This window comes from Somniosus microcephalus, chromosome 30 (genome assembly GCF_052327205.1).
Source record: "Somniosus microcephalus isolate GS21.2 chromosome 30, FLI_Smic_1.0, whole genome shotgun sequence".
NCBI lineage: Eukaryota > Metazoa > Chordata > Chondrichthyes > Squaliformes > Somniosidae > Somniosus > Somniosus microcephalus.
The window spans coordinates 20,736,188-20,756,381 of NC_141016.1; the positions used below are offsets into that span (position 1 = coordinate 20,736,188).

The 20,194-nt window shown below is 47.0% G+C and overlaps 1 protein-coding gene across 1 annotated transcript; it reads right to left on the minus strand.

Annotated features, from left to right (window-relative positions):
• Positions 1-12,324: 12,324 nt before the first annotated feature.
• On the minus strand, positions 12,325-19,934 carry LOC147097993 (antigen WC1.1-like). Its single transcript, XM_085971188.1, has 11 exons — positions 19,687-19,934; positions 18,227-18,544; positions 18,066-18,143; positions 17,660-17,977; positions 17,487-17,528; positions 17,189-17,302; positions 16,790-16,867; positions 14,535-14,645; positions 13,916-14,047; positions 13,324-13,474; positions 12,325-12,915 (listed from the first exon to the last, which is right to left on the minus strand). The coding sequence occupies exons 1-11, from the start codon at positions 19,841-19,843 to the stop codon at positions 12,912-12,914; spliced, it is 1,503 nt and encodes a 500-aa protein (XP_085827314.1). The 5' UTR covers positions 19,844-19,934; the 3' UTR covers positions 12,325-12,911.
• Between the last annotated feature and the right edge of the window lie 260 nt (positions 19,935-20,194).

Sequence of the window (20,194 nt, forward strand, 5' to 3'; positions counted from 1 at the left end):
TTCCTGTAGAGGCACTAGTGTAGTGGCTGTGCGGTCATGAAGTGTTTTTTGTTTCTGTTGTAGTTTCCGAGCCTTGTGTGCCCACCCCTCATCTCTGTGGTCAGGCGTGACATAACTGGGAAGCCGTGTATGGATTTTCCGACCCAGTAAGAGCTTAGCTGGAGACTTGCCACTTGCTAGCGGGCCCGCCCTGTACGACATCAGGGCCAGATATGGGTCATTGTTGCTGTGTGCTGCTTTCTTTAATAGTCTTTTCACAATCTGTGCCCCCTTCTCTGCTTTCCCATTAGCCTGAGGATAGAACGGACTGGAGGTTACATGATTAAACTCATACTCTGAAGCAAATGACTGAAACTCATGACTGGCATAGGGAGGGCCATTATCAGAGACCAGGGTTAGAGGGATGCTCTGCCTGGCAAAGATTGACTTCAGGTGAGTTATTGATGCGCTATCAATAACTCAAAAGACTGAGATTAAGCGAGTAATTAACAGGCTTTTATTAACAAGAGAATGAAGGTGTGCCTCGAGTGGTCGACCGGTCCAGAATACAAAGGGGCTGTGGAGCAGTCACCTTTATACCTGGATTCGTGGGAGGAGTCAGCCGAGGCATGTACAGGCATGTACACAGTGGAATACAAACAGTGGTTTACCACATTCACCCCTTGTTTAAAATTGAGTCCGGCGGGGTGAAGTGTATTAAAAGTTAGTGTATTGGAGTCTCTCCGGAGGTCTTGTCTGCCGCTGTGATCGACGTGGCGACGGCAGGGGTAGTGAAGCTTCCGGCGTCGAGTCCCGCGTAGGCTGGGGCACTGGTGTGTAGTCCTCATAGATGTTGAGCAGGTCGCGGGGCACAGGCCTGCCGTCTGCTGGGGCTGGATCTTGGATCGTGGGGGGGGTGGTAGTGGGTAGCGGGTTACTGCGGCCCCCGAGGGTGCGAGGTCTCTTATGGAGACTGTGTCCCCCCGCCCGTCCGGGTACGCAATGTAAGCATACTGGGGGTTTGCGTGGAGGAGGTCGACCCTCTCGACCAGGGGGTCCGTTTTATGGGTCCTCACGTGTCTTCTCAGTAGGACCGGCCCTGGGGACATCAGCCATGGCGGTAGTGATGTCCCCGATGTGGACTTCCTTGGGAAGACAAACATTTTCTCGTGAGGGGTGGCGTTAGTGGCAGTGCAGAGCAGTGACCGAATAGAGTGGAGCGCATCGGGGAGCACATCCTGCCAGCGGGAGGTCGGAAGGCCCCTAGACTTTAAGGCTAGCAGGGCGGCCTTCCAAACTGTCGCATTCTCTCTTTCCACCTGTCCGTTCCCCCGGGGGTTGTAACTGGTGGTCCTGCTTGTGGCAATACCCCTAGCTAGCAGGTACTGATGGAGTTCGTCGCTCATAAACGATGAGCCCCGGTCGCTATGGATATAGCTGGGGAAACCGAACAGGGTGAAGAGGTCATTCAGACATTTAATGACCGTGGCACTGGTCATGTCCGGGCAGGGGATGGCGAATGGGAAATGGGAGTACTCATCAATAATATTGAGGAAGTACACATTGCGGTCGGCGGAGGGGAGAGGCCCTTTAAAATCAACGCTCAGGCGCTCGAAGGGGCGAGTGGCTTTTATCAGGTGAGCCCTGTCTGGTCTATAAAAGTGCGGTTTGCACTCAGCACAGACTTGGCAGTTCCTGGTCATGGTCCTGACCTCCTCAATGGAGTAAGGCAGGTTGCGGGCCTTGATGAAGTGGAAAAACCTGGTGACCCCCGGGTGGCAGAGGTCATTGTGGAGGGCCCGCAGTCTATCGATCTGCGCGCTGGCGCAGGTGCCATGCGATAGAGCATCCGGGGGTTCATTGAGCTTCCTGGGCCGGTACAAGATCTCATAATTGTAGGTGGAAAGTTCGATTCTCCACCTCAAGATCTTGTCGTTTTTGATTTTGCCCCTCTGCTTGTTGTTAAACATGAAAGCAACTGAACGCTGGTCAGTGAGCAGGGTAAATCGTTTTCCGGCCAGGTAGTGCCTCCAATGATGCACAGCCTCAACAATAGCCTGGGCCTCCTTCTCAACAGCAGAGTGTCTGGTCTCCAGGCCCTGGAGGGTTCGTGAAAAGAAGGCCACGGGTCTCCCCGCCTGATTGAGGGTAGCGGCCATGGCAAAGTCGGACGCGTCGCTTTCCACCTGGAAGGGGATGGATTCGTCCACTGTGTGCATGGTGGCTTTGGCAATGTCTTCCTTGATATGGTGGAAGGCTAAGCGGGCCTCTGCCGTCACGGGAAAAAAGGTGGACTTGATCAGCGGACGGGCCTTGTCCGCATAGTAGGGGACCCACTGGGCGTAATAAGAGAAAAACCCTAGGCACCTCTTCAGGGCCTTGAGGCAGTGGGGCAGTGGGAGTTCCATAAGGGGACGCATCCGGTCGGGGTCAGGGCCGATGACTCTGTGTTCCACAACACAGCCAAGGATGGCGAGGCGGGTTGTGCGGAATATGCACTTCTCCTTCTTATACGTCAGGTTGAGGAGTTTGGTGGTGCAGAGGAATTTTTCGAGGTTTGCGTCATGGTCCTGCAAGTCATGGCCGCAGATGGTCACATTGTCCAGATATGGGAAAGTGGCCTGCAACGAATTTTGATCGACCATCCGGTCCATCTCCCTTTGGAACACAGAGACCCCGTTGGTGACGCCAAAGGGAACCCTAAGGAAGTGATAGAGGCGGCCGTTTGCCTCAAAGGCAGCATACTGGCGGTCCTCAGGGCGGATAGGGAGCTGGTGGTACGCTGATTTCAGGTCAATGGTCGAGAAGACGCGGTACTGCGCGATCTGGTTGAACATATCAGCTATGCGGGGGAGTGGGTAAGTGTCCAGCAGGGTGTAGCGATTTATTGTCTGGCTGTCTGGCTGTAGTCGATGACCAGGCGCTGCTTCTTGCCGTTCTTAACGACCACAACCTGGGCTCGCCAGGGGCTGGTGCTGCCCTCAATAATCCCTTCCTTCAAGAGCCGCTCCACTTCAGTTTTAATGAAAACCCTGTCCCCGGCACTGTATCGCCTGCTCTTTGTGGCGATGGGCTTACAGTCGGGGGTGAGGTTAGCAAACAGTGGGGGGGGGGTGACTCTGAGTGTGGAGAGGTTGCACCTGGTGCGCGACGGGCAATTTGGAAGCTGCTGGCTGTGGACTGTGAGTGGGGGGAGGGGTCCACCGTATGCCATCGTAACACTTTTAAGGTGGCACTGAAAATCTAACCCCAGTAGAACGGCAGCGCAGAGGTCGGGCAGGACCAGAAGTTTAAAATTATCATACACAGTCCCGTCTACTACGAGTGTCACCACGCAGTAGCCGCCAATGTCCGCCGACTGGGACTCGGAGGCCATAGAAATCCACTGGTGCGCAGGCAGGACTGGGAGAGAGCAACGCCGCACCATGTCGGGGTGGATGAGGCTCTCTGTGCTCCCAGAGTCAAAGAGGCAGATTGTTTCGTGACCATTTACCTTAATGTCCATTGTGGAACTGGCCAGCTGGTGCGGTCTCGCTTGGTCCAGTGTAACGGAGGCCAGCGTAGGGGTCAGTGTGTTGCTGCAGGTATCAGATGAGGTGGTGTTGGGGCCTGCTGCATCCCAGCCGTCGTCCAAGATGGCGGCGTCCATGATCCCCATGTGGCTGGAGGCGTCCAAAATGGCTGCTGTTCCGGTGGTTCACACATGGCTGGGGAGGCCCAAGATGGCAGCCTGCACGGCCCACATGCGGCGCTGCTGGGGTTCGGGTGGCTTTGGCCCTGCAGACACTGGCGTAGTGTCCCTTCTTCCCGCAGCCCGAGCAGAACGCATTTTTCGCCGGGCAGCGTGCTCTGGGGTGTTTGGCCTGGCCACAGAAGTAGCATTTCTGGCCTTGGGGCACTGCTGTCTGGCCTTGGGACACTGCTGCGGTAGTTGGGCCGTTGCTGGGATGTGGCTGGGGTTGCACGGCGCTATGAGACGGTCCTACCGTGTCCCAGGCTGTTGTTCCCCGCGGCATCCATGGTGCAGAGGAGTAGGCATCCATGCCCCGGTAGGCTGCGTCTAATGATAGTGCGAGTTCAGAGGTCTTGTTGAGATCGAGGTCACACTGCTCCAGCAGTCGCTGTCGGGTGTAATTGGACCTGTGGCCCGCTACAAAAGCGTTCCGGATAAGTTCCTCTGTGTACACGGCGGCCTTTACATCCTTACAACCACAGGCCCGGCCAAGCACAGACAGTGCCTGAAGGTATTCCTCGGTTGATTCCCCAGGTTGTTGTTTACGACTCCCCAGGAGGTGCCTATCGTAGACCTTGTTCACTGGGCGCATGTACTGGTCCTTGAGGAGCTTGATAGCATCCGCATACGAGGTCGCGTCCTGGATGACCGAGTACACTCGTTGGTTCACTTTGGAGGTCAGGACATCCAGTTTGTCCTCCTCTGATTTGATTGCAGCTGAGGCAGTCAGGAATTTTTCGAAACACCTAAGCCAGTGAGTAAACTTGGTGGATGAGTCCGCCTCCCGATGATCTAATCCAGGCATGCTGGTGTGAGGATCTTCTCCATTATAAAAATCTTGTTAATAAAATTGATGTGCTATCAATAACTCAAAAGACTGAGATTAAGCGAGTAATTAACAGGCTTTTATTAACAAGAGAATGAAGGTGTGCCTCGAGTGGTCGACCGGTCCAGAATACAAAGGGGCTGTGGAGCAGTCACCTTTATACCTGGATTCGTGGGAGGAGTCAGCCGAGGCATGTACGGGCATGTACACAGTGGAATACAAACAGTGGTTTACCACAGTTATCACATCTCTTGATGTGATACTGGACAAGAGAGCCATCTCCTGATAATTGGAATAATAATCAATAACTAACAAATAGTCTTTTCCTTCATAGTGAAATATATCAGTGCTGACCTTTTCCCAAGGTTGTGATGTGAGCTCTGTGGTAATGAGGGGCTCTTTTGTTTGCTTGTAGTGATACTCCTGACATGTAGCACACTCGCTGATCAACTGGTCAATATCAAAGTTCACGTTTGGCCAGTAGAGTGCCTCACGTGCTCTCCTTTTTGACTTTTCCGCACCCAGGTGCCCTTCATGTATCCTGTTGAGCATTTCTCGTCGCATAGAGGTGGGCACTACTATCCTGTCACACTTAAGCAGTAGTCCATCGACCACAGAGAGCTCAGACTGAATGTGATATTATTGTTTACATGACCCTTTCTTCCAGCCCTCTTGAAGATTTCTCATTACTTTACTCAGGACTGGGTCCTTTGATGTCTCTGTGACTATCACTGATAGTTGTTCTTGTGTGGTGGGCAATGCTGCGTAGACCATATCCACATGAAGAGCCACACCCTCTTCTGATTCACTGTTTTGTGTGGCGTAAGGCACAGCTCTGGATAGTGTGTCTGCAATGAACATTTGTGTCCCTGACACATATGTTAGCTCAAAATCGTAACGTTGAAGTCTCATCATTAGGTATTGTATCCGTGGTGACATGTCACACAGATTCTTCTTTGCGATCCCTAGCAGTGGCTTATGGTCAGTTTCTAGGATAACCTCAGGAAGCCGATAGATGTAGGTATGAAATTTTTTGCACCCAAATGCCAAGCCAAGGCACTCCTTCTCGATTTGCACGTACCGGCACTCTGTAGCCGTCATGGAGCGTGATGCATACGCCACTGGTCCCCATTCTCCTTCATCTTCCTGTAGAAGGACAGCCCCTAATCCATTCTTAGAGGCATCTGTGGACATTTTGTCCTCTTTTTAGGGCAGAAGAACTTCAGTAGGGGTTCACTTGCTAGAATGTGTAGCAGCCCCTTCCATTCTCTCTCATGTTCATGTCCCCATTGGAACTCTGTCTCTTGGTGCAGCAGTTTTCTCAGATGAACAGTTTTCACTGCTAGATTTGGAATTAATTTTCCTAGGTAGTTAACCATGCCAAGGGCCCGCTGAACCTCTTTCTTGTCCTTTGGTTTCTCCATGTCATGTATAGTCTTTACCTTTGGCTTGTCTGGCTGTATCCCCTCTGTAGAGATCTTGTCTCCGAGGAATGTGATTTCATTGACACTGAACTGACATTTGTCTTTATTTGGCTTGAGTCCATACTGCTGTATTCTCTGAAGTGTTTCTCCAGTCTGGTGTCGTGCTCCCCCTGAGTGGAGCCCCATACTACCAGATCATCCACGTACACCCGCACTCACTCCAGGCCCTCGATGATTTGCTCCATTGCTCTGTGAAAGATTTCTGGGGCGGAGCTAATACCAAAGGGCAGACGCTGGTAGGATTATTGACCAAACGGGGTGTTAAAAGTGCACAGCTTAGCACTTTCTTCATCAAGTTTCAACTGCCAGAAACCATGCGAGGCGTCCATCTTGGAGAATACTTTCGCTTCTGTCATTTCGCTGATTTTTCCTCTCTCTTTGGAATTTGGTAGTGCTTTCTTTTGATATTGGCGTTAAGCTCCTTGGGATCCATGCAGACATGCAATTTATCAGTTTTCTTTGAATTGACGCAGAGCATGGAATTTACCCAGTCAGTCGGTTCCTGAATCTTCTTTATGACAGCTAGTCCCTCCATGCGGTCTAGCTCTCTCCTCAGTTTTTCACGGAGAGCCACTGGAACTCTCCTGGGTGCGTGAATCACAGGATTTGCATCCTCTCTCAGTTTGATGGATTATGTAAAGGGCAGTGCACTGAAACCCTGAAATACATCTGCATGTTTGTGTGCTATAGCCTCATGAGTCAGTTCATTGAAAGTATAGACTCGTTTTACCAAGCCCAAATCCACACAGACCTTATCCCCCAACAGTGACTCATATCCTTCAGGCACTATAACAAAGGTCAAAGGGTGAATGTGATTTTTTACCTTAACATTCAGCCTACACGTTCCTTTTGTTTCAATGCTTTGTCCATTGTATGCCTTCAAAGAAACTGTCTTGTTCAGTATTTTAGGTCGCACTTTGAGATTCCGTGCATCACTCCAACTTATGAGGTTTGCCTTAGCACCTGTATCTAGCTTAAAAGGAACAATGGTGCCATTTACCAGCAAGGGAGCTATCCAAACTTCAGTCTATGGTCCTACAGAGTGCACTTCATTAGCATTTTTGCCCTGTTTTGACTCATTTTGCACCATTCCAACAACCAAAGTCTCTGCTCCTGTCTCGTCAGTCTCAATAGTATGCACTGTCTTTTTACCTTCATTTTTCTCTTCCCAAAAACACATCTTGGCAAAGTGATTCCTGCCTTTACATTTTGCACAGTTTTTCCCATAAGCAGGACACTGTCTGGCTACGTGTTTATTACCACACCATCTGCATTCATAAGGTGTCATCATCTTGAACTCTGTGGGCCCTCTTGTGTCCCTTTTGTGTACCACATCCACCGGCCGCTGCTGTGCTGCTCCCTTCGAAAGTTTTCACGTGCATGGCTGAGAGTTCACTAGCATGACATATTTTCACTGCTGCATCCAAATTTAGTTCATTGTCTCAAAGCATTCTCTCCCTCACTTTCTAGTCGAGTATTCCAAAAACAACTTGATTGTGTATCATCGATTCCTTCAGGTCCCTAAATTTGCATGTTTGTGCTTTTATTTTCAAGTCCGTCAAAAAAAATCAAAGGATTCTCCTTGCTTTTGCACATGGGATCGAAACACGAATCTCTCATATGTTTCATTCTTTTTTGGAGTGCAGCATTCGTTGAACCGTTCTATCAACTCGTCCAGATCATTTTTATCATCTTTGGCTGCAAACGTAAATGTATTAAACAGCTTGATTGCCTGTGAGACAGCCACTGTTAGCAACAAAGCTACTTTACGTGGTCCAGTGCTAGTCGAAGCATCAATCGCTGTGAGGTAGAGAAGAAAGCGTTGCTTGAAGACACGCCAATTTTCATCCACATTTCCTTCTAGTTGCAGGCTAGCCGGAGGTTTTATTCCTTCCATTGTTGTAGTATGTCCTTATCGTGAGTTCTATAAATCCTGGTACCATGTAATGTTATCTTAATAACGTAATTACGAGTCTCTCAAGCAGTTGTAGTGGAGTGCCATTTATTCAGTCCTGACTCTGTGCCACGTAGTACAGTACTGCCAGCATGGCCAAGATGGCGTTGGATCCCTCCCCGGATATGATGTCAGCCGTCAACCAGCTGTCAATCAAACCCCGCTGTCTTTATGACAGCTACAGTTATCCGTACACTAGCTGTTATGTTCTAATGTATGAGGCTGTATAACCGGCCCATTACTTGCTATTCGTTCAACCTTTTGTCTGCTTCCAGATCGCTCTGCAGAATTAGGCCCTTCAGAAGATGGCAAGCCAAGCCACCACCAACAATCTGCAGAGTCACCCCTCAAACCCCAGGATGCACCAGTCACAGATTAGCTTTCCGCGTGGGAATAATAGTGAGTTAGAGGAGTCTGCACACAGTTAAGTTCACATCACAAGTGAACAGCAGCTGGCATTGCAGGAAAGTATAGCAGAGGACAGATGTGGTCGGCGGGTGAGCCTGGATCAAAGCATTGCTGATGAGGGCGGGGATAAACAGATCGATGCCCCAGTAATTAAGAGAATAATATTGGGTTGTACAAGTGGACAATGGATGCAGTGGCATCCTGCCACCGAGCTTGCGCTTCCTGCTTTGAATGTGGAGGAGTCCACTACAAACATCTGTAGCCGTCTACAACAAGGAATGAGTTATCTATGGTCTACCATGGAGTATTGAATGTCCTTTAAGGAAGCTGCAGTGAGGCATACAACACAAGAGTCTGGTCAACACCAAGGCCAAACTGCTGCCATTGGGGCTCTGGCATCTATGATTCCTGTCGCCTCGAAAAGCGGAGGAGCAGCATTGAAAGACTAGAGAATCGAATGGAGAGGAGATTTGATCGGGTCACTGATGTCCTACCGTCTGGGTTATCAGTGGGAGAGCAGATGATGCATAGTCCCATGGGAGAAGGACTGACGCAGCGGACGCTGCAGATGCTGCCTTCTGTCAGGAGGGAAATCCATCTGCACCTTTGACAGACCCACGTCCAATTCCCATAATGGTACCACCATATCAGTTTGGCAGCCGAGGTACGCCAGTCTGCAGCCAGTCCCTCTGTCCGTGGCACTGCTATAGATTGCCAGTCCATTATTACTACAACAGCAGGCTTACCCCAACCATGCTGAAGCCACAGGGGCAGTACGACCATAAGGAAAATCACCCCTTAGAGAAACACTATTGGGTAGCTCCTGGCAGAATATTAATTTGAGTAGAATTCGTTAATTTAATATTAAAGAAACGCAGATTTTATCACAGTTAGTTTGTGCCTATTGGTTTTTTCATAGCTGCAGGGCCTTCACCTTGTGGTGGCATGTAAATGTCTCATGCAGTGATTTAATTTGCCTGGGTGGCGTGGACAACTGGGCTGGAATGCAAGCGAAGATTGGTGTTGGTGGGAACGTAGTTCAATGGAATCGATGGTTGTTCACTTGTCCTTGGACTTCTCGTGCTGCAGTCTCTCTAAATTGTCGGACTGCTTTTCCGACAGCTGATACTGGAAGAGCAGAAATGTCCTCCAACTAAATATTGGGAAGACCAAACCCATTGTCTTCGGTCCCCGCCGCAAACACCCTAGCCACCATTCCATCCCTCTCGCTAGCATCTGTCTGAGGCTAAAACAGACTCTTCGAAACCTTGGTGTCACAGCTGACCCTGAAATGATCTGCTGATCACATTTCCGTGCCATAACTAAGACCGCCTATTTCCACCTCCGAATCATTGCCCGATTCCACCCCTGTCTCAGTTCATCTGCTGCTGAAACCCTCATCCAGGTCTTTCTTACCTCTAGACTTGACTATTCCAACGCACTCCTGGCTGGCCTCCCACGTTCTACCCTATGTAAAGTTAAGGTCATCCAAAACTCGGCTGCCCGGGTTCTAACTCGCACAAGGTCCCATTCACCCACCACCCCCTGTGCTCGCTGACCTAAATTGGCTCCCGGTTAAGCAATGCCTTGATTTTAAAAGTCTCATCCTTGTATTCAAATCCCTCCATGGCCTCGCCCCTCCCTATCTCTGTAATGTCCTTCAGCCCCACAAGCCCGAGATATCTACGCTCAGCTAATTCTGGACCCTTGAGCATCCCTGACTTTAATCGCTCAACCATCGCTGGCTGTGCCTTCAGCTGCCAAGGCCCTAAACTTTAGAATTCCCCCCCAAACCACTCGGTCTCTCTGCCCCTCTTTCCTCCTTTAAGACGCACCTTAAAACCTCTATGCCCAAGCATTTAGTCACCTGTCTTAATATCTCCTTATGTGGTCGGTGTCAAATTTTGTTTCATTACATTGCTGTGAAGCATCTTTGACATTTTACTACGTTAAAGGCGCTATATAAATCCATTGTTGTTGTTGCAAGCTGCTAGTTGTCACCACCCTATGTGGGCTCCACGTCTTGCTGCAGCACGTGACACAGGGCAGTGATATGCACCACATGCTCACCTCTCAGTGTGATCTCCAGGTTTGGTTGCAGTTGACACAGGCAGTGCGAGCGAAGCATGGAAAATCTGTCAATGTGGAGAAGGTTCGTGTGCTCCGAGAATGTGGTAGGAGAAAGGCAGTTAGATCCCAGGATAACCCCGCTGGCTGTGTATCGATAGGGTATCTGCACACCAACCACGAGCCCACACCCACTGCACTCCCAATTGGTTCTGATACATCCATCCTCCAATACCACCATCTCCAGTCCGAAAATATAGGAGCGGTGGTTTAAAGTGCTGAGTAGAAAGTTGAATCTCTGACTGAATGGACGTGTTCGGGAAAATTACCACCCAATCTGCGTTTGATATCCCTAATGTAGACTGGAGCACATCGTGAGCAGCGAACACAGTATATCAAGTCATAAAATTAAAAGTAAATGACTTGCACCTGGAAGTAATGTTTGGGGCCCTGGAGAGTGGAAAGGGGAAATAGCAGGTGTTGCATCATCCGACACTTGTACGGCATACATTGGGAGCAAGGGGAGCGGTGCTGAAAAAATGAAATGTAGGGGGACTGGACGTGCTGTTGAGAGATGGAGGTGCAGGCGGGCAAAATATCCTATCGGGCAATGGAGCTGCAGAGGGATTATATGTTCTGGTGCAAGATGGAGTAGAGGGGCTGGACATCCTAGTGGGGTGTGTAGGTGTGGAGGAAATGGACATCCTGGTGAGAGATGATGGTGTAGAGGGACTGACGTCTTGTTGAGGGATGAAGATATAGAGGGACTATACGTCCTGGTGAGGAATGGCGCTGCAGGGGCCTGAATGTCCTGGTTGTGGTAGAGTTATAGAGGCTCTGGGAGTCCATCGCGAAAAGGATACTGTTACAACCAAGAAAATGGAAATGCTTAAAATGGTGTGTGGTGTCGGAAGATATTTGAAAAGTGGAGAAAAAATAGAGCTGAAATAGGAAGAAATAAGTTCCGTCGAGCAGAAACAGGCTGAAATGATGTGTCTACCGGGGTAGTCCTGCTTGTGCATGCTTGGAATGAGGTAGGATGTGCTCTGCCATGTTGGTCGACTATGAGGTTGGAGGCCCGGTGGTGAAGGTCTCAAGCGGATCTGATGTCAGTGACGGTCTGTGAAAGGATGGTTGGATGTTCAGTTACTTCACGGCCCAAGGCGGGAGGTCGGAGAAGCTGTAACGGAGTTGGCATTTAGGCTCCACAAGGTAATGGTCTTTTTACCAAACAACAATAGTGACTCGCTTCTCAGCAGGTTTAATGCGAATGTCAGGATTGTACCTGAGAGGACGGAGAGCTTCAATTCACAGGGGCATAGATCAGTATGAGTGAAGGGAGGATTCATGTAATCACTCCTACCCTTCGTCCGATCAAGACCTTAATTCTTTTGATCTTTCCATGACCCCTTTTTCCCTGGCTCTGTATTTGCTAAAATTGGTTAGTCTCTAGCATTTTACATTTCGGAAGTAAGGTCGCAGGCATGAAACGTTAGCTCTGTTTCTCTACACGGATGCTACATGACCTGCTGACTGTTCCGAGCATTTTCTGTTGTTATTTACGGTAATGATTACCCTGTGCTGGTGGATACTAGCCATGCAGTATTTATACTGATAGAATAAAGATTGCCACCCGCTGGAGGCAACTGCACGGCGCAGTCGTTCTGCTGTGAGTAAACATTGCTCTCTGCTGTTGACCAACTGAAATATTTAATTTTTAGAATTAAATGGAATAACACATTATACTTTGATCAGATTCTCCTGGTCTCCCGCCATATTCCGGAATTCCCAAGGATAGGTGTAGTGCAGAAAATGGAGTATAATAAAGAGGTAAACCTCGACAAAGGCACACATTCTAACTAAATATTTAATAAATGCATTTGTTATGTTTAAAAGCTATTTACATTGTACATCTCCACTTACATAATGAGGCTTCAGCAGTCTCTGTACATCGAGTATATTGCGGTGGAGGGAGCAGTTACAATAAATGCAGATATAAAACAGACAATTGAACCCCTTCATGTTCGAAACGTTCTTTAATGGGATATGAAAACGTGAAGCAGTTACAAAATGAAGTTCCTATTAACCCTTTCATTAATAAACACATGTTCTTCACCTCTGTTACAGAGTTGGTTCACTCATGCAGATGAGTGTATTACAGTGTTAATATAGACATAGCAATGATAGAAATTCATTCTTTCTGTTTTACAATTGTTACTTAAATAGAACACAGACACTTTCAGGCAAAATACAGAGAAAAGCAAAATCTAGCTATTTCAACACAAAGTAACATGCCGTTCGATTAAAACAAAGTGATGTTTCTCTCGTGAAGAAAAGCACATTCCGTATGTTCACACTGTTGGAAAAGTTAATGGATCTTCTCCCAGGTTTAACATAGAATATTTCCCGCTGGTCTGTGACACGCCTCGGGACATCACATCTTTGATTTTATGTTGATTTTTACCTGAAAGGAAAAGCAAACGCCTTGAGAGAGAGTATTAAAACAATTGCCACCAGCACACGACACAATCAAATGCATGTTTTCACTGCTCAGAATATTCCCTCTGATATTTCACTTCAAATATTCTTTTATTTAAATAAGGAATCAACGGCATATCCTATTTGATAGCTGCAGCATCCCTTACTTTAGTAAATACACTCCCCATTATCACAGAATATGATTAAATTAAGCCAGGATAAAGGGATATTTGATTTCAAGAGTTAATACAGAGCATGTTCTCTCTGATACTTTCAGTATCACTAACCGTTGAACACACTCCACATTACCAGACAGTAGAAACCACCCGGGGTTGGACACTCTCCCAGCACTGCGGCACAAACAATGGTACAGATAATCATACATTGTTCTTACCGGTTTGATGTAAAAATTTGAGCCACACCCTCACTGCCCATCGGTGGCGGAATGTCCGGGGTTCTGAACGTGTCACAGTGAGTACCGTCATTGTTACCAGGAGTGGAAGGAACCGTTAAACCGGGATCCGTGCGGGTCTGAGAGCTGTACACTGTGGGAGAGACAGATTATGGATTAATGATAGCATTAAAATCCGCATCAGTGTCGGTTTTTATACATGTTAATTTGGTGAAGGGGCTGGACTTCGCAGATCAGTGAGGGGAAGAGAATTGTTCTCCAACCCCACCCACGTGCTGTGTTTTACCGCTGGGTGACAACAGACGAGTGCATCTAATACCGGAGATGCAGGGGGATCAGTTTGCGCACTGGACTACTTCCTGGTGCGAGTATTAATAAGGGAGGTAATACACACTGAACAGGATCAGGTTCTCTTTTCTAGTACATCTCTTTTCTAACACACGTCATTTCCTTTAATTTTAACATGAACTTAAATCAACCACCGCTCCGTGTCACCGCCGATTGAAAGGGGGTTTGAAATAGCGCCAGTCCATTCCTACACAGTGACTGCGAGAATGTCAGAGGTTCAACTCACCGAGAGTGGACAGACCACCGCCGGCACTTGTGAGTGTGAGGAGATCATCAGGACCACCGTCCAGCAGCAAGTGACCGCCCTGAGTGTCAATGGCTCCAGTCTCAACATCATCATAATCGCCCGGAACGGGACCTGGGAGGAATGATTCTCAGTGAAACCGAATGCTAGCACTGAGTACTCAGAATGATATCATTATATGTCAATCAACCCAGGCCTTGCAGGTCGGGAGAGTGGACCAATCGTGTTCTTCGGGTGAAGTGGGGTTAGAGAGCGGGAAATAATTCGACCATGACTTGACGAGACAGTTTGTCTCCGAGTTAAAGTCACACATAACCCATTGAATCACCCACCCAATCTGCACACACAATCACATTTCACAGCTCATATAGCTGTGTGAGGAAACACATTGAACTGAATGTATTTTTCCATCGATATGATTTTGTTTCAAATCCTAAACATATCTACAATATGTTGTAACTAAAACCACAGTCCAGTACTACGGGTGCTTGGCAGTGCCAGTTTTCGGCGAGTAAGATCTGATAACTTTGGTTGTTGGTTTTAAATTGTTGGTAGGTGTGACGGCCAAAAAAGAGATTGTATGAATAGAAAATGTACTCACGCTGATTACTGGAGGAGTTCCCTTCAGCATTGCCTGATCCCGGATCAGTGTCACCCCAAATGTCACTGGTGTAATATTCAATCTGATTGAGGGAATCAATTGAACCAAAAACTGTCAACCACAAAAACAGATAGTTATTGGACAGATTGATTTGAACATGGGAGCAGACAGCATAATACCTTCATCGTCCCTGTGACAATATCCTGGAATTTGATACCTGACATCATTGTGGAAGATCATTTACCACAAGGACTGCAGTGGTTCAAGAGGAAGGCCCACCACCACCTTATCAGGGCAAATAGGGATGGACCGTACATGCTTACCATCCCAGCGAGTAGACACAATAATGCACAGGTAATATCTCAGGTATCAGAGTAGAGAAAATAATGTATAGCCTTGTCGCTTAGCACAAAGAGAGTGAGCGGGGTGTCCTCATCTAGAATACCTCCACTCGTCACTTTCAATTGGGAGACTCTAAATCCGCCGGCGGTCAATGCCGAATCCAGACCACGCAGCGCCCCCAACTCCTCCCCAGCCCCACCCTCTTATCTTATCTTATCTTAACGGCTAAATCCTTGCAAGCCAAATGTATAAATGTATGTTGAATGTTTAAGTGTCCTAATCCAAATTGTACACTCTCGGGAGCTGCAAGCCTACATTTCGTTGTACTGCACTTGTGCACTAACAATGACAATAAAAGTTGATTTGATTTGATTTGATTTTGATTTGATTGCAAGACAGAGGTTTGATCGATTCGATAAGCGTCGTTGTCCTAATATCGCAAAACACAACTTGGAGAATAATGTTAAATCTCATAATACAACATGTTAGAATAAGTCGGATAGAAACAATCTATCGCAGGTAAGGATTTCCCGATAGGAACATGTTCCAGATGCAGGAATCCAGTCACCTAGAGAAAAATAATCTGGGACAATGCGGCTGTCGCCTCATGAAAGCAGCGAGTAAATCTGGGACAGTTTAAAGTGAATAAAATGAAATATTAGTGACAGAGACTCCAAGGTCAGGAAACACAGAAAATAATATAAACGATAGGGGATAGCATTTTGCTAGTGAAGGAAAGAAGATGGTTACATTCGGTTTGTGGCTTCAGGTGATGTTTGAGTGAATATAAAATAAAAGAATACGATCAGCCGATGGGTTTATTATTGACGTGCTCGGGTCTCTGAGGGAGTTTGTGTGGAACCGGAGGGGAAATGGAAACAGAGACTCTGCTCGCTAATTACAATCATTCGGAAACCCCATTCTTTGAACAATACCGACCTGTGGGAATCTTCCGAAACCCATTGATGGCCTCACTGTACACATGGACACAGATACACTCTCACTGAGATAGAACTCCTTCACATGGTGACAGTGAGCGGATCGTGTCCATTCAGTGCATTGAGCATGAAAAGGGGTATTTAAAGGGGAGCGACATTTATCCAGTGAAGATTTGGGCCCAGAAATTCGGGTCGGGGTCTTCCCGGGGTGCAAGCCCCCAACCTGCACTTATCTTGTGCGCCAGCCGTTGAGCTGTGGGCCCCCGTGGAATTCCGATCCTGGGCCTGCTCTAACTGCCGGCGCGCAGTGCTTGCGTATCCCAGGGGCACAGTAAGTTCGATTCTTCCCCTGGGATCATGTGGGCCATGGGCAGCAAACGGAGCAGGGAATGCTCCATTCATAAGTCTGACAGGAAGTGCTGTCAAGACTTATAAATACTACGGCCCCAAAATAGCACTAAATCTTCAAATAAATGTTTTAAAAAATCACATTCTTAAAATAAATTATAAATTACATGAAATAACTATTTTAAACAATAATTTAAATTTTTGAAAAAAATAATTTTATTTTCTAACGGGGCTAAAAATAAACTTACCTTGCTTTAAATATTTAAAAATAATAAACCTGTGGAAAAAATGTTTTAATTTTAATTAATTCACCACTTACCTTGTAAAAAGCAGGTCTTACTCCTGCTTTTTACATTTCTAAATTCTGCAGACTTACTTTGGGAAAACCTGTAAAAAAGACCGAAGTTCGATGCGCACGCGCAGCCCCTCCTGCACACGCGTTCGACCTCTGAACCCCTTCTTTCAGAGGAACGGAAGTGCCGGTTTCCCGCGCATGCGCAGTGCATGCAGGAAACCGGCACTTCCATTGGGCCTACGGGTGAGTACCCCATGCGTACTCACCCGTGGAGACCCGAATTTCTAACGAAAAATAAAGACCTGAACACTGGATCTGAGCGAAATCCTCACCGGGTGGAATATTCTCAATTTCTTCGTAAATTACTTGGTACAAACCAGCAGGTGACTCCCTGCCGCCAGTGACAGCACCTGTTGGGGGAAGGGCGAGGAGATTAACAATTTTATTCACTCCACGCGCGTTTAACAGTAAATCATCTGCGAATGAATCAAACTCATAGAGATGCTGATACTCAGGTGTCAAAGGCAGATTGCGTGATTGCGTTTTGTTTATGTGTATTTCCGTGTTTTCGTGTGTGTGTCAGTGTCTCTGTACAGCACATAGAATGGAACAAATCGCCAAAAACGAAATAGGCTTTATCTCTGTGGAAAAGTTCAATGAGCTGGAGACTCGCCAGGATAAAATTATATCTGAGATCAAGTGTTAGTTCAGCGGTAAGATTTGAGTCTCACCTCTTGTTGACTTTCTCTGTATTACCGCCATCAGTGCGATCAGCTCACAGATTAGAAGGACTCCGAGGGTTATGCAGACGGCAACAGGGATGGAGGTGGTTTTAACCCCCTGACCTTAATCACAAGATTACAGAAAGATTTAACACAGTCCGCTTTGTATTTTTAAAAATGCTCCAGTCAATTTGAAACCGCTCACATTTTTATAGAGTGACAAAACCAGGAAAATGTCGATAATACCAATACCACTAATGCGAACACTAAAACTAATGCTAATAATAGTACTTTTAATGGTAAGTACCTGCAGATGTGGACGGAGAAGCACTAGGAGGCAAATTGAGTCCTGCGGAATATATTGTACAAACATTTCTTAAACTTCAAACACAGGTTTTTGCATTAAAATGATAAACGTTGTTCTTAAATTAGGAAATCATTCAATTTAACAGAACGAGGAACACCCCCTGCGACCCTTACCGGAACAAATCACACCGGCATCTTCCTTGTGATCACAGTCATGTTGACCTGGCGGTGAGGAACGACAGTCGGACAGAAAGGATTCACTTCCGGTGCACTTCACCTCATCCAGCCAGATAAGACCGGCACCCTGGGCAAATGCGGCCCCTCCTGCGGCCAATAGAGCGGGGCCGCAACCCAGCTGTCTGCAGACAACATTGGCATCGGCCATATCCCAGGAGTCATCACACACCGTGCCCCAGCTGTTATTGGACAATATCTCCACTCTCCCGGAGCAGTTGGTGTTACCTCCAACCAGGCGCAATGGTTGTGCCGAGTCTATCAAAGAGAATCATTTATTGTTATTTATTTAGTGCAAGCCTGGAATACAAGTCAGATAGTTGGTATAATGAAGAGGAGGAAGCACCTGGTGAATGTCCATGTTCAGAACCAGATTCTCGATCGCAGACCATTGAACTGTCGGCCGTCTCCGGCATTTTGTCTTCTGTTGAGAAGAGAAGCATGCTACCTGTATTGGAGATCAATGTTTGAAATGACACCCGCCCATTGAAAGGTTCCTTTTGTTACCTGAACAAACAACACCGGCATCCTCCCTGTGATGACAGTTGTGTTCACCCCACGGTTCTGACTGACACTGCCAAAGCGCCGACTCGTGTGAATTACAGTCCATCTCATCAAGCCAAATGGGTCCGGATCCCGCTCCGAATAACCGAGTGTCATACAGAATAGATGTGAGAGGGCCGCACTGTAACTGTTTACAGATAACGTCTGCATCATTTGGACCCAGATTTTCCGAGCACACTGTTCCCCAGGTTCCATTGTAGAACACTTCCACTCTTCCCTCACAGCGATGCTTTCCATTCACCAGCCGCATATCTTTGTACTCTGTCAATGAAACAAGAAATATCGAGTTGGTTCTATTGACATCTCGTTGTGGGTTCATAAAACACAACCACATGTTACACCGGTTGTGTTCACTGGTTGTCGGTAATAATTTAAGAAATGTAATTTTTTTTCAATCTGAGCATATGAGAAATAATTGTCAACACGGATTTCTAAAGGGAATGTCATGCTTAACCAACATTATTGAATTATTTGAAGAAGTTACAGAAAGAGTAGACAAGGGTAATGCAGTAGGTGTAATATGTGTCGAATTTCAAAAGGCCTTCGATAAGGTACACCGTAGTAGAATCATAATTCATGTCAGAGAATGTGGAGTCAGTGGACAAGTAGCAGAATGGCTAGCAAGCTGGCTACTAAACTGAAAACAGAGAATGGTTGTTAAAGGTAGTTAATCAGACTGGCGGAAGGCGAGAATTGGTGTTTCACAATGATCGGTGCTGGGGCCACTGCTACTCATAATTTATATAAACGATTTGGACTTGGGAATCGTAAGCGCATTTTCACAATTTACGGGTGACAGCAAATGGCGGGGGGGGGGGTCTAGTTAATACGGAGGACGACTGCGACAAAATAGAGGAAGACATTAATAAACGGGCAGAATTTGCGCGTAATTGGCAAATTAATTTTAATACAGGTAAGAATGAGGTGGTGCATTTTGGTAGGAGAAATATGGAGGCCAAATACTCTTTGGAAATAAGAGGCTAAATGGGATGGAGGAGCAAACGGATCTAGTGATTCAAATTCACTAATCATGATAACAGGCGGACACCAAAGCTAAGGGTCATAAATAGTCATAAATAAATCCAATAGGGAGAATTTCCTTTACCCAGACCGTGGTGAGAATGTGAAACTTGGACCACATAGAATAGTTGAGGCGAAAAGGAAAGGTCACTTTAAGGTGAAGCTAGATAAGTTCACGAGGGAGAAAGAAATAGAAGGATATTCAGATAGGGGTAGTTGAATTCGGGTGGGAGGATGTTGATGTGCAACATAAACACCACATACACCAGTTGGGCCGAATGGAATGTTTCTCTACTCTAATTGTATGTTATTCTGTGTATTATCTCACGTGTGAAACCTCGCCTCCAACACTGCAGAACATGAACAGATTGAAACCACCTTACCTGAGCACATCATCCTCACATCTTCTTTATGAGCACAGTCGTGGTTACCCCACCCTGCTGAGGGACAGTCCCAGATAAACGATTCGTTACCCGAACAGTTCAGTTCATCCAACCAAACTGGGCCTGAGCCTGGTCCACAAGAAGCAGGAAGTTCCATGTTCAATGCATTTCCGCAACCCAGCTGTTTGCAAACCACGTCAGCGTCGGCCAGGTCCCAGGAATCATCACAAACTGAGCCCCAGATCCCATTGTAATAAACCTCCACTCGCCCAGCACATGGGCTTCCACCGTCGGACAGCCTTAACTGCACGTGTTCTGTTGGTCAATAGAGGAGGATTATACTTCCAATATACATTAATCGCATCACTCAATCCAACCCAGTGTATCTTCTCCAGCTGAAAAAAAATCTGTCTTTTTAATGCGACTGTGACAGGTAAGTTAAACTAAACAACAGAATATTATGTCTGCACTTACATATTACATAGAATGTACAGCACAGCAATGTTTC

Bases quoted from the DNA above. Each gene is read 5' to 3' on its own strand.
- LOC147097993 (XM_085971188.1), bottom strand. From the start codon at position 19,843: ATGGAACTTCCTGCTTCTTGTGGACCAGGCTCAGGCCCAGTTTGGTTG. The intron at 17,978-18,065 runs GTGCTTCCTCCT...TCTCTTTGATAG, and splicing joins TGAACATGGACATTCACCAG to ACTCGGCACAACCATTGCGC. The intron at 17,303-17,486 runs GTACTTACCATT...CTTGTGATTAAG, and splicing joins TTCTCCGTCCACATCTGCAG to GTCAGGGGGTTAAAACCACC.